The sequence below is a fragment of the Mytilus californianus genome, unplaced genomic scaffold (assembly GCF_021869535.1).
Source record: "Mytilus californianus isolate M0D057914Y unplaced genomic scaffold, xbMytCali1.0.p SCAF_3, whole genome shotgun sequence".
Classification (NCBI taxonomy): domain Eukaryota; kingdom Metazoa; phylum Mollusca; class Bivalvia; order Mytilida; family Mytilidae; genus Mytilus; species Mytilus californianus.
The window spans coordinates 114,067,190-114,082,587 of record NW_026262679.1 but is presented as its reverse complement, the minus strand read 5'-3'; the positions used below and the strand labels follow the sequence as shown (position 1 = coordinate 114,082,587).

The 15,398-nt window shown below is 32.3% G+C and overlaps 1 protein-coding gene across 1 annotated transcript in view; it reads left to right on the top strand.

The window, feature by feature from the left end:
- The window catches only part of LOC127735871 (sodium- and chloride-dependent GABA transporter ine-like), a 73,938-nt gene that overhangs the window by 27,512 nt on the left and 31,028 nt on the right, over positions 1 to 15,398 (top strand). Inside the window, exons 2-4 of the mRNA XM_052246271.1 lie at positions 1,776 to 1,910; positions 3,066 to 3,195; positions 6,175 to 6,210. Of these exons, the coding sequence (XP_052102231.1) occupies positions 1,776 to 1,910; positions 3,066 to 3,195; positions 6,175 to 6,210 (301 nt within the window). The remainder of the gene's footprint in view (positions 1 to 1,775; positions 1,911 to 3,065; positions 3,196 to 6,174; positions 6,211 to 15,398) is intronic.

Genomic DNA, 15,398 nt, shown 5'->3' with positions numbered 1-15,398 from the left:
CGACAATCAATGATATGCTTTATATATGTAACTACAAGTCTATTTATTTTGTAAAGTACTTATGGTAGAGCAACTGACACTCAGCGTTATTATGTACTTCAAAAGCTTGTCTCAACTTATTATATATTAGTTTAGCTAAATTATTTGGATTAAGTAAATATATTACTGATTTGAAATCATTTTGGAAAATACTGTAATTTTATAGGATTTTGAAAGCGTTGGTTGTGCGTTCATCTTTAGTATGAAGCACGGAAGCATACAACATGTGCTTTGGTCAACGCTTTAATTCCCAAATAAAGCTACATTAAGAAGCATTCAATTCTTGAATAAATCAACCTAAAAATGTAAATAACATAGTTCTGCATGATGAAACTAAATAAGTAGACATTTTTCAAAACAATGATATAATATAAATAAATGTTATTTTTAGAACGGTTATGTCTTAAAACCTAAATAAATTCTAACCGTCTATCTTTTATAAATAAACTCCTCATAGATATCAGGATTGAACATTTGTACAGCAGATGCGCGTTTCGTCTAATTCGGTTACAATGTATTTGGTCTCTTGCAGCATGTTTTAGACTGTATTATACAGTTTCGAATATTTTGTGATATAGTTCATTACTTGCTCATGGCAGAACATATCAGAAAAAAGATCACTCTAAAATATTCTTTGAATGTAATCAGGTTGAGAAACATCATACGAAAAAGTTAATGCATTGAACACAAAAATAATGTTGTTAAGAAAACTTCTTTTATAAATTAGAACAATATTAATACTACTAAAAGTTAATGTTTTCTACGAAGTAACTAAAAAGGAAAAACATAGATTATCTTCATAATTCCTGAATGATTTGTATAAGACTTACCAATACACAAATTATAAGTGTTAAAATAGAGAGCATGCCATAGATGTAAGCGATTGGTCTACCATGCGGAACACCGTTGATGGTAATTGTTCTAAGAAGATAATTTGCGTGGTCTGTAATTTCTGAACTTCTAATTAAAAGATCTGTAATATATCAAACTTATTGATTGTTTGTTGCTTAACTGTTACAATTGTACTCCGGACAGATTTTTAGTTTAAGAAATGTTCACAATTACTCATGCAATGGAAGTATGAATGTTTTACAAGAGAAGAGTTATATCATTAGTGAAATGTCTGTAAGGAACAGGAACGTTATCATATGAATAAATTTGTTAACATCTTGTATTTTGGTGGGTAGTTAATAAATTGGTTATCAAATCACATCTATTATATAGATATAAGAAGATGTGGTATGAGTGCCAATGAGACAACTCTCCATCCAAGTCACAATTTATAAAAGTAAACCATTATAGGTCAAAGTACGGTATTGTATATTTATTTGATTTAAACAAAACTTCCTTGATTTGTATTATAACTACTTGGATACAGACATCTTTTCATAAATAACAATATACACCTTTATCTTTTTTGGTTAACTAAGTTATTATTAAATATATATATAATATTAAATATACTTGAAGTTACTTCATGCAAGAAGACATTGTTACATTGATTTGCTACTTGATGGGACGTATAACATTTACTGTGTTCTATGGAATGCGAGAAAACTGCATTCTTAATTTCCCATCCTTCATTCTGCAAAGCATACCTATAAGATTAATTTTTCTTCACGTCCTGATTATGGTTAATTTTTTTCACTGGACATTAAGCAAACAAAAATCTATCAATCTTACATTATATTGACAGGTGTTGTGACACGTAATAACAATATGTTTTATGTTTTCAGCTCTTTTCTTAGTGGCGTATTATGTCTTACTGATCCTGATCTGCATTCCAATATGTTACCTTCAAATAAAATTAGGAGCTATCTACAGACACGGAATAGTTGGTATCTTCAGCAATTTGATCCCAGTTTTAAAAGGTAAATTAGATAAGAAGTTGTCTACAGACACGGATAGTTGGTATCTTCGGCAATTTGATCCCAGTTTTAAAAGGTAAATTAGATAAGATGTTGTCTACAGTCAAGGAATAGATGGAATCTTCAGTAATTTGATCCCAGTTTTCAAAAGTCAAATCCGTTAAAAAGTTGTTTATCATAATAGACAAATTCGAAATAGTTGGAAAATTCTGTCATTCAATTCCAGTTTTAAAAGTTATACGAGTGAAAAGACCGTATTCTATTTCGGAAAAGTTTGAATAATAAATAAATGAACAGACTGGGAGTTTTCTTGTGGTTTTTCATTTTTCGTTTAAATGTTTCATACCAAAATTATGACAAACAGGACCTAGTTTACATTTGTGCTGTTAATTTTCCTTTTTTTGTTACGATGTTATGTTGATTTTTCTAATAGAGTATGCCTTGCACTGTAGGTTCGATTTACATGTGTTTGCAGTGACATCTCAGATGTCCATAAAAGTGAAATTGCATTAATAAAAAATTATTTTACAATTGAAATATAACTTGACATTTCGGTACCCTCAAGGTAACCACGAATTGGCTTGTCCTATACGATATGTCTCCGTCTCAATTCACCGGATATTGATGTTTTTTTAACTCTGAACCCACCAGACAAGTCGTCTGAAATGTTTTATGACCTATTCCCAATCTTCGTATTTATGACCGAATCCTTATGTGCATGGCTGGTGATTGCTGCAAAGAAGGAACTCTTACATTAGCGACGAATCCGGTCTTGCTCTATTTGTTCATAATAATCCCTCACAGTTTCGTCTTACTTGGTATATTCCGAATAGTTTTACGAGTTTTGAACATCGCTTAACTACTGCTGCCTCTTGTTTACACACATTTTTACGGTAAAATTTTCATAAAGCTAACAAATTTAGGAATTGTCCTTGAAATCTATTTATTTGGCTTAATTAAATACATATATATGATATTAATTTATTCCATACTGTTCATACGTTGATATTATATGTTGTCATGTAACTGACAATTTGTAAATTCATCCAATATATATATGAATAGTATACTGGATCAAAAAGTAACGAAACAAATGAGTGCCTTAAAAAGATTACATGCTAAATATTTTAGATGTTTTCACTGGATTTTATTTTACAGGAGGCGCAGTGGCCCTTCTTGTAATGACTTTTCTACGGTGTTTAACAACAGGATTGGAACTGAGTTACAGCCTTTATTTTTCCTTTGTTTCCTTTGATGGCTTTAGAAGTGGCAACACTAGTGTTGTTAGGTAAGGGGTATTAATATACATGAGACATTAACCCTCTTTGAATGGAAGGAGAATTTTGGAATTTTTACAGTTACTGTACCTAATGTTACAGATATGGTACATACACCATAGAGTAGACGCACTTTGATTCTACAGTCAAATCCCGAAATAAGAAATACTACCTGTCTTTGAACTGCAGGTCTCCCTATTGTATCCTTTATACTATGTATTTACGGTTTATTTTGACAAGAAATCTAGCAAACAACAACATGCGGCATTTAAAAATTACATATAAAGGTCGTCAGAGAAAGGGCGATCACACCTTATTGTTTTCAGCTGAAAATCTCCGAGTTTTAAAAATTAGCCGACCATTCAACAGAGGAGTAAGATACCAAAAGGAAAAAAATCAGAAGTCAGAGAAAAACCAACATTTCCATGCCGCAAAACAAAAAAGGCAACAGAAGACGTAAGAGGGAACAATATGAACCCCACCACAAAACCAAGGGGTGATATCAGGTGTTCTGGAAAGTTAAGCAGATCATGTTGCGCTTACTTTACCTAAATTAACCACACTCCTTCCGAATCTACATTTACAATCTTATTCTAAAAGTCAAGACACCACTGAAATGAAAGAAAGCCTACAATGTAAAATGTGATACATATCCCTCTGGTCATAGATCCTATGTACAATAGGAACACTATTTACCTTTCAATAGTATTGCTTCGGTGCGATAAAGTTAAGCGCATTAGTATTATAATAAAAAATTCGTCCAAGTATAAATAAGCCAATAAATTACAAACTTACACCGCTAATGGTTCCATACTAATTGGCTCACTCATTTCCATATGACAAAAATAACTAATTCGTCTATCTTAATGTTATCATAAAAAGACAAAGTTATTTCAGACCAAAGATTTTATATATCTAGCCGTTTTAGTGTCTATATATGGCGTCGTATCGTGTTAACTGTTCATGGTTTTATAAATAAGTTAAATTGTTCCGGTTCTAAAATAGATCCAAATTTTTACTTTTCTGTACTAGGTGTAATTTTTATTGTTATTACATCAAAAACAGTTATATAAAAACCCTTCATGCATTTATATACGTCTTGGTAACTTATAGATACCATGTTCAGCCTACACGAATCTGACGTCTGCGCATATTACAATCTCTTTACGGTACATCAATTCATTAGTGTAGGTATAGCGCTGTTTCATTTCAAAATTTTCTTATTTAATACTGGTGTAGTAGGTAGATATTAAGGTTAATCGAGTAAATAAAAAAAAACAAAAAAAAAAAACAAAAAAACATGTAATTTTATCAATCGTCACAGGATCTGTGGAGGCAACTAGACAGCAACCCAACGACATAAATAAAAGCAATATAATATAGAAAGAGGAATGTTATTGTAGTGCGGTCACGGAATTGTTTTCCGTTACTGGAACTTTCTCCAACCTAAAGTTTGATGATTATTATCAATTCTAGTTTGATGGTTAAGTTTTTGCTGTCTTTTATTTTAGGGTGGAGATCTAAAAAGTTTAAACTAATTTAATGCCGTCACAAGTGTATGAGCATCAAGTCAGGCACATCGTCTGTGGTTCTCCTCTGTCATTATATCTTAATAATTTTGTTCTCTTTTAGAGAAGATGCTGTTGATTGAAAATCCTTTGGTAGTTTCTATTTGATTCATTCACGACTTTGTTTGAACTCGGGGGAGGTTTAAAAGCTTGCCATATTGTATATGTACACAAGTCATGTATATTGTTCAATACTATATTTTGCCATTTAGAGGTCGTATGGTTATTCGTTTTTTCGGGTTTCTTTCTTAGAAATAGAAATAAGATCAATATTTATTCATATTGAAATAATGTAATATTTCTCAATACAAGTACCATCTTATTGTATGGCAAAACATTTTGTAGATTATTACACGCACAATGCATGTCACCTTTTCAAAGCGATATTTGCCACTAGCGGAATACCAAAGAATATTTCACGCTAAACGTCGCAATTTCAATGGATATTGCCACAAGTGTAATACCGGAGATCATTTCACTGTAAATGCCGCCATTTTAATTTAATATAGCCATTTCGAGGGATATTGTCACTTGAGGAATACCAAATAATATTTGGTCGATATCTATTTGCACCAAAAATTAAACCATTTGCGCAACAACTTAATTGGGCTAATGCTACTTCTGCGCCACTTCATTTATAAAACTATAGGTATTATTTGCGCTAATAAGAAAATTATACAATTTATTTATTCTTACCTATATATATCTACTGAATGATATACCTTCCCCTTCTTTATCTGGGCTTATTGACCGACAGTTTAACGACTGCCTAAGTTAAAGTTATTCTAATACAAAAAATATGCTGAATTAAAACGTTCACTCATATTTACGAAGTTGAAACTATAATATGTCTATGTTCAACATTAAACAAAAGGCTGGTATTTGTAACTTAAAATAGAAACATATTCCTTTCTGCTCACTTCTCCTCTCACTAGTGTTTGGTACTTTTCTAGAGCAAAGTTTTATTTTTCCAAGTCGTGTTGACTTCTCGCAACTTCTGAGCCAGCTATTCGGATTTAAATGTATGTCGTGGCCTGAATCTTTGTGAGAACAACGACGGATGTGAATCATAAAATTGTTCATTGTAATGAGAATGGAATGCTTCAGTTCAATTAATACCATCCGAAAAATAGAGAGTGGCGCAATTGATACTTTTCAAAACTGTAATTGGCGCAAATTGATTCTGGCCGACTCTCTGACAATACATGGTGTTAATTCAGGGATATACTACTGGAATACCAAAAGATATTATACGCTAAATGTTCGATACTTGCTATGCTTATTGAACGGGTAGAATGGTAAGAGTAAGTGAGTTCTTACCCGAGGGATTGCTATCGTAATTAGATTTTCTCCTCTTGAAAATTCCACATACTGGGGTATATAGGACTACACCAATTCGTACAACTATATTTTCTTTTACAGACCGACAGAATATGGAGATGTAAACAGATATTTCCAGTAAGTAAAAGCAAAACGTATTATAAATATGATAACTGGTTAACCTGTACAAAATACGGACGTTACATGTACCTTCATTTGTGGGGTACTCGTTTTTTTAAATGACATCTGCATTATTCCGTCCCTTGATAGACCGCATATCTCCAATTACTGGTTACAATTTTGGATGGACATTTAGTATTTATTTATTGAATTATATACAAAAGCCAAAGCTGTGAAATTGTTTGATATTATACAGTCTTTTGATAAGGTAAATATTTGTTTTTATTGACTTTTGCTCATTGTTGAAGGCCGTACAGTGACCTGTCTTTGGTAGATAGTTGTCTCATTAGCAATCACTGTAAATTTATACGCGTCATATGAAATTGTCACTTCAGCAACACTGTTATTTTTATATATTACATAAATGCTAATGAATAATGGTAAAAAGGATATTCTATAGATTCTGCAGCTTGAAGAAAAATTTAGGTGTTAAAAAAGGCCTATATCGGACTTTTATTATTCAGATCATATCTGTGCAATAGTCATTACCAGACACTTTCCCCAATTTTACTGTAGAAGACAATAACATCAATACCAATACAATTACACAGAAACTCTTAGTAGACTTACGTAACATTACTACTTGCATACTAAAATATACATGAACTATTATTCATTATTTGGATCACCAGAATCAATCGTGACACTTACTGTAAAAATAATTCACAGAAGAATATTGAAGTTGAGAACGATACAATTATCACTTAATGGAAGAACACACACTGATCTTAAATGATTCTAAGGTTGTGCAAGAAGACAAATACTGTCTGTATATATAAACGGTTGTCAACCAAACATAACAATCTATTTCCATGTCTTCTCCTATCCGAATATAGTCCTCGACAAATAAAAAAACCATATAACCGATAACGTATAGAAAGATTTCATGTATACACCATTTGTCCCATTCATAGCATTTATATAACTGCTACATTTGTTGGTCAAAATAATATTGACGCATACATTTCGTAAATTTGTTTAGCTGTTTGATGAATAAAATTATAATGTAGATGTGGGGTATATATGTCAACGAGACAGCAACCCAACGACAAAAATAACATAAAGACATCTTGAGGCCAACATACAGTTTTCAACAATAGACATGCGCATATAGAATATGTCAAGCTCTAAAAAAAGACTATAAAAGTTGCGATTAGATTAAAGAGAACCCATCAAAGATCTGCTAAGAAACCCAGTTATGACATCCACTGGCGAAGTTCCTGACTTGGAAGCATTGATTGTTGGTTGCTTTACGTTCCTGACTTGGAAGAAGCACATGACTATATTGCAGGGTTAATCTAGTTTTTGATGTTATAACCATCTCCCTTTTTTCTATTAAGTTTAAGTCTCGATCAGCGGACTTTAATACATAAAATAACAAACAGTTCCCTAAAAGTTGTTTATAGCATCGTACCTTGGTCTGTACTTGATGGTTGTCTCATTTGCAATCATACCACATCTCTTTATTTTGTACAAAATCAATATAGGAAACGCACTTGATTCTACATGATTGGCGTGATAGATTAAAACATAAAATAATAAACAATGTTATGCCGTATTAAAGAAATTGAATGCTCGAAGTTGTTTTCACTTGTTCCGTTGATTGAAAGCGTTTAATTTTGTCAGTTTTTGTTGACTTCCCCGGTCCATGTAACACTTATCAATTCAAAATTTTAAAAAGATTTCAAATTTTAGATTTTTGGAATGTTGATCAAAGTTTTAAATTATCAAAATTCCAAATTTTTGAAAATTTTTGAAATTTTGAAATTTTCACCAAATAATTAAAAGTATAAATATCGTTTTTAAATTTGATAGTTTAGATATTTGATAAAATTTTAAAAGTACAGTTTTGATTATTTCACTTTTTGAAAGTTTGATTTTTTTAATTTTTGATAAGGATTTCAAAAATAGAAAACGGGCGAAAGAGGGGAACCTGTAAAGTGCGAAACGGAATAAAAGCGGAACGAAACGAAACAAAAACAAAAAACGAAACAAAAAAGAAACAAAATGAAATGAACAATTACTGTTACTTAAAAGTAAATTTGAAAAATAAAACTAGAGGCAGAAAGTTGTACGAGGTGAAGAATTGGATAACAAAATAAATATTTCTGATTATAATAATTCTTAGTTAGGAAAAAAAAGCACGAAATATATCAAATCATTTTTAATTGCAAAATAAATGATTTAAAGAAAAAGTAGTTTTTTTAAAACAAATTGGACATCACATGAGATAACAGTATCCTGATTTTTTTTAGGTTTTGCATCTATTGAAAAAAAAAGTTATTTAAACCCATTTAAACAGGCATCAAACAAGTTGATTTACTTTTTAAAAAAATATCTCATATAAGCTTAGCGTTTCAGATAAATTATTCATAACTATTTGGTTTCCCCAGCGCCCATCATTAAGGAGTAATAGTGAAAACTGAGCAACTTGATTTAATTTTTTTTCATTTTGCTCTACGACTTTTTACTATCTGCAATCATGTCGGCAGATGAAATCATTGAATGTACATTTTGAACGATCATCTCAGTTAACATTTTAGCAACTATTTCGGTTGTTATAAATTGTTGGCCTTCAAATTTTCGGCTTTTGAGAGTTCCTGATGAAGGTAGATCCATAAAAGCGCTTCGGACGCATGCAATTTTTAACGTTTTGTTTTCATTTTTTATCGATTGCATGACGATCGTATATTGCCTTATATCATTGATTTCAGTTCAAAGTATTGATACGGTAGGAATACTGAATTTATGGTGTCGCAATGGACGTTGTGCTAGCAACGAATGTGGGAGGTTATTCATATCTATTTTACACTGCTATCCGCTATACACGCTGAATTTAAGAGTAAGATCAAATATAAGTAGCTTGCTTGGATCCAGGATACTGTTGTTATGTATGTAACATCCAACTCATCGTGCTGATCTTGTAAAAGCTAAATACATTCATATTATATTACGTTTGTTGATGTGGTTCATAAGTGTTTCTCGTTTCTCGTCTTTTATATAATAATGATTTATTTTATTATAGTGTCACATATTTGATCAGATATATATATATATACATACACACAATTACATAAACAACACAAAATACAATGACCAAATATCCAGCCTTATGTAGACTTATGAGACACTTATGTATCTAAATGTTAAAAGATTTAACTAAACAAGTCATTTTAGTGTATATGTGTAAAATTCAAATTCTAAAAATCTAGAAAAGATTTAAATCTTTTTACTCAACATAACACTGAGCTTTAAAAATAAGAACTAAAAATAGAAATATTTAATTATCACAGTTAAACTTTAAAAAAAGTAAAAGGTTTTCCAAAATGACTAAATTATCTATTTATGATTAAAAATAGAAAAACATTAAATGTTATTGCTTGATAAATTCTCATGTGCTAAATAGTTTTCGCCTCTGAAAAGATTTAAAAATTGCATATGACAAAGAAGTTTGTATATCTTCACAAGACATTATTTCGATAAATTTACTGTCCATATCAAGAGTATCAAAACCATCAATTTAAGTTCTAGCTTTTGCAAACAATTCAAACCTAATATCGTCATATAATGGGCAAAACAACAAAAAATGTTTTTCACTTTCAACATCGTTCCTATTACATAGTCGGCATAGTCTTTCATCTACTGGTGTTCGCGGTCGAGCATATCGTCCTGTCTCGATCGCCAAAGGCAGAGACCCGCTACGGAACAGGGAAACAGTTCGACGCACAGTTTTTGGGAGTTTTAAATGTCCTTAATTTATTTCCGTTTACATTGTTCGAATCGTCACATTCTTGTTTGAATTCATCGTTATCAACAACATTAAAGCGTTCCTTTATTGTTCGCATAACAGATTTTGTAGAAATTAATGTATCATTAAGAATAGCAGTGGCATCAACGGTTTCCACAAAACTTTTCACTTTAACGTACCATCCTTTATGTCGATTTTTAGTCCACTCGGTAATCTTTCGAGTTAAACGCGTATCACCAGATCGCAATATCCGACTTAATAATCGTATACATGCAGTTCTTTGTTTCGTAAAACACGAGGTCCAATCCATATCTCCTCGAATCGCAGTATTTGCAGTGTATCTTCCGACAGACATGAAAAATTTAGCTGCTTTGTTCTGAATAGAGTTTATTACTGAATGCACTTTTGTGCCCCATATTCCCGAACTATAAAATAACACTGGTTCAACCATAGTAGAATACAACTTGGAGTATACAGAGTGTGTCATTCCACCTGTGCTTATAAATTTGCCATACAACGCACCGAGTGCTCTGCTCGCTGATTTTGATAGTTCGCGTACGGCTTTGTCGAACGTTAAATGTTCATCTAACCATATGCCTAAATATTTATATGATGTAGCATAGGTAATGTTTTGTCTGGAACAAGTAAAGTTAAAGTTACTACGATCGGTGGATAAGACCGTTAGTTTCCCGTTTGAATGGTTTTATACTAGTCATTTTCGGGGCCCTTAATAGCTTGCTGTTTGGTGTGATCCAAGGCTCCGTGTTGAAGACCGTACTTTGACCTATAATGGTTTACTTTTACAAATTGTGACTTTGATGGAGAGTTGTCTCATTGGCACTCAAACCACATCTTCTTAAATCTATATACCATATAAACGTAAACCATTAACATTTTTTTAAACCTGCATACTTATGTAATAGTTGCCGCTGTACATTAAGAGCCCATCTATCCATTTGTTGGTGTCGACATTTTGAAATCGTAATTTGAAATAATTTTAAAAAGTTCATATCAACGATAAACATATGATTAAGTTGAAGTGACCAATCGAGATGGTAATCTATTTGGGAATCGGAAATATATATTTTGGCCATACATCAATACACCAACTGACTTCATTTTCAGAAAACGATATCTGTAACAAACATAAACTATTAGCTACTTCTTTACAAGCAGAACCAAATACAATGAAAGTCCCAACTATGTACTGGCTTCCGAAGCTACACAAATCACCTTACAAATATAGATTTATTTCGTCTTCAAGTCATTGTTCCACTACTAAATTGTCTATTCTACTTACTAGTACACTTGGTACAATCAAAAACCTGATAATAAATTGTTCAAATAAGGCCTTTGAAAATAGTGGAATTAACTACTTTTGGAGTGTCAAAAACTCGTTGGAAGTACTTGATAAATTGCATGCATATATTGGTGATTTTGAATCTGTATAAAGTTTTGATTTTTCTACCCTATATACCACTTTGCCTCATATTCTTATTAAGAAAAAATTCACACACCTAATTAAATGGGCATTTAAAAAGTCGGAATGCGAATACATATGTTCAAACTCTTTTAGGTCATTTTTTAGTAGCAACAAACAAAAGAGCTATGTCAATTGGACATGCTTTGATACTATATCTGCCCTTGAATTTTTACTTGATAACATTTTTGTTCGCTTTGGAGATTCCGTATATCGTCAAGTTATCGGAATTCCAATGGGGACTAACTGTGCACCACTTATTGCGGACCTGTTTTTGTATTGTTATGAGTTACAATTTATGACTAAAATCAGCAAAGACCCATCGAAACAACATCTGATACAAAAATTTAACAATACTTTTAGATATTTGGATGATATATTGGCTCTCAATAATGACGACTTCAGTATGTATACTAAAGAAATTTATCCTGTTGAACTAACTTTAAATAAAGCTAATACTAACAATGACCACTGTCCTTTCCTCGATCTTGATATCTATATCATTAACGGGAAGCTTAATACAAAAATTTATGATAAAAGAGATGATTTTTCATTTCCTATCGTTAATTATCCATTTTTAGATGGTGACGTTCCCTTGTCACCATCTTATGGTGTTTATATATCTCAACTTGTACGATTCGCTCGTGTATGTAACAACGTATTAGATTTTAGCGAGAGAAATTTATGTATTACTGAAAAATTATTACACTAGGACATCATTCGTAAATACAACTCAACATGCAGACATCTTATACGTTCGGGTATTTCACATCCAATCTTTTATGGTAATATTCTTTACAAAGCACGAAAATGTCAGTATTCACCTCAAAAGCTAACAAAACCTTTAAACAGACTTATTAAGAAGGGATATAGTTACGATACTGTTGTCAGGTCATTAAAGATTGCATATTTTGGCTTTAATATTGATTCACTTATAGGGTCTTTGCATCGGAATTAAACATATTTATTCTAAAACCAGTTGTTGGCATGACACGGGTTATGTTCTTCTCATATATTTTATGATGGTATAATTCTAAACCCCTAACAGGAGGGATTGTGCCTGATATTCATATGATGAAGACATAATCTTTCAATCAGTTTAATGGAGGTCTGAAGCTGGCATGTCAGTAACTGCTAGTAGTCTGTTGTTATTTATGTATTATTGTCATTTTGTTTATTTTCTTTTGTTTCCTATTCTGACATCGGACTCGGACTTCTCTTAAAATGAGTTTTACTGTGCGTACTGTTGTACGTTTGTTTTTTCAACATTGGCTAGAGGTATAGTGGGAGGGTTGAGATCTCAAAAACATGTTTAACCCCGCCGCATTTTTGCGCCTGTCCTAAGTCAGGAGTCTCTGGCCTTTGTTAGTCTTGTATCATTTTTGATTTTAGTTTCTTGTGTATAATTTGGAGTTTAGTATGGCGTCCATTATCACTGAACTAGTATATATATTTGTTTAGGGGCCAGCTGAAGGACGCCTCCGGGTGCGGGAGTTTCTCGCTGCATTGAAGACCCATTGGTGGCCTTCGGCTGTTGTCTGCTCTATGGTCGGGTTGTTGTCTCTTTGATACATTCTCCATTTCCATTCTCAATTTTATCAATGTTGTTCTCGAAAAACCAGGACAATGTAAAACGCTGAATTTTAAGTAAAGCATTTACCTACGGAACGCTGAAAACTTAATATTTGAAAGTCAAGCAAATATAAGAACCGAAACAATTGAAGAGGTGTATGGCCAAAAGGAAAGTTAAAAATATCAAAATCCGTCTAAGGGCTACTTTGCCCGAGGGAGTTGAAACCTAAGTTTCTTTGTAATTTGTATATAAACGACCTATTTTAAATGATTGATTGGTAATTGCCAGTGGCAAATATTTCATGCATGTTCAGGACGATAACAAATTAACAATAAGTACAATAAGAGGTCCTGTAAGAGTCCGTTCAGGATGAAGATTGGCAAATTTAGATGCCACTGGAAAATGAGGGTATATTGGATAGGGACAGAAATGTTGCCTTGCAACAAACCAACGAGTTACTGCAGGGGTTCTTAACATGAAGAGAGCTTGGCACTCTTTCTACACGCCTCATTCTGACTAGACTTCGCTGCGTACTTGTACTTTGCTCAAAATTGATTGTCGTGCGATAACTTAAAAATGCGCAAATAACAAATACGGAACTATCCCTTAATACAACAAAATCCCGTTTCCTTTTATTCGCTATTTAAAAACAGTGGCGGATTTAGGTCCCCTAATGGAGCTACAATATGATAATGCATATACTTTTTACAAGCATCAGTCCAAACGTTGTCTAAGGAAGCAACCATTTAACTTAAAAAAGGGGGGTATGTTTTTTTTTGTCGGAGTCAGAAATTTATCCTCGAACAATTTTATTTAGTTTTTTCAACGCTATCAATCACATTATTTTGTTTAAAATTTAACACTATAAGGTATGGGAAAAATCTGGATTCAGATTTTTTTTGTCCATTGTTTGAACAGAGTATTTTTTTTCATCACCCCCGACACCTACAAATGGATAGATGGGCGCTTAATGTACAGCGGCAACTATTACATTAATATGCAGGCTGAAAATAATGTTTATGGTATACGTTTATATGGTATGAATGTATTCAGCTTTTACAAAACCAGAACGATGAGTTGGATTTTAAAGTTTACTTTATTTGGCCTTTTTAAATTTATTTGACTTTATTTGGCCTTTTTACCTTTATTTGATTCGAGCGTCACTGATGTGAGTCTTTTGTGGACGAAACGCGCGTCTGGTGCAAATACAAAATTTTCATCCTGGTATCTATGATGAGTTTATTTGAAAATGCCTGTACCAATTCAGGAATATGACAGTTGTTGTCCATTCGTTTGATGTGTTTTATCATTTGATTTTGCCATTTGATTAGGGACTTTCCGTTTTGAATTTCCCTCGGTGTTCAGTATTTTTGTGATTTTACTTTTTATTTAGATACTTTATAACAGTATCCTGGGTCCAAGCTACTAATATTTGATCTTACTCTTAAATTCAGCGTGTATAGCGGATAGCAGTGTAAAAAAGATATCAACAACCTCCCACATTCGAGGCTAGCACAACGTTCATTGCGACACCCTAAATTCAGTATTCCTACCGTACCAATACTTAGAACTGAAATCAATGATACAAGGCAATATATGATCGTCATGTAATCGATAACAAATAAAAACAAAACGTTAAAAATTGCATGCGTCCGAAGCGCTTTTCTTGATCTACCTTAATCAGGAACGCTCAAAGCCGAATATTTGAAGGCCAACAATTTATAACCACCGAAATAGTTGATAAAAGGTTAAAGATGATCGTTCAAAATGTACATTCAATGATTTCATCTGCCGACATGATTGCAGAAGTCGTAAAGCAAAACAAAAACATTTGAAATCAAATTTGAGAGAATCCACGTGTATCGAGCCATTTTATTGCTTAAAGTTAAGTAGAAAATATATACATACTCAAACCTACCATACTATTTGGCCTACTGCGAGTTGGTCAGTTTTCACTGTCACTCCTAACTGATGGGCGTTGGGAAAACCAAATAGTTCTGAATTATTTATCTGAAACGATAAGCTGATGTAAGAGATTTTTTAAAACGATAATCAATTTGTTTCAAAAAAAAAAAAAAAAAATTCAATACATACGAAACCTTAAAAATTTCAGGATACTGTTATCTCATGTGATGTCCAATTTAAAAAAAAAACCCAACTTCTTCTTTAAATCATTTATTTTGCAATTAAAAATGATTTGATATATTTCGTGCTTTTTATTCCTAACTAAGAATGATCATAATCAGAGCCGTGTTTCTTGTTTTAAAATGAATTCTCTGCTTTTGAGAAATATTTATTTTGTTATCCATTTTTCACCGCTTACAACTGTCTGCCTCTGGTTTTAT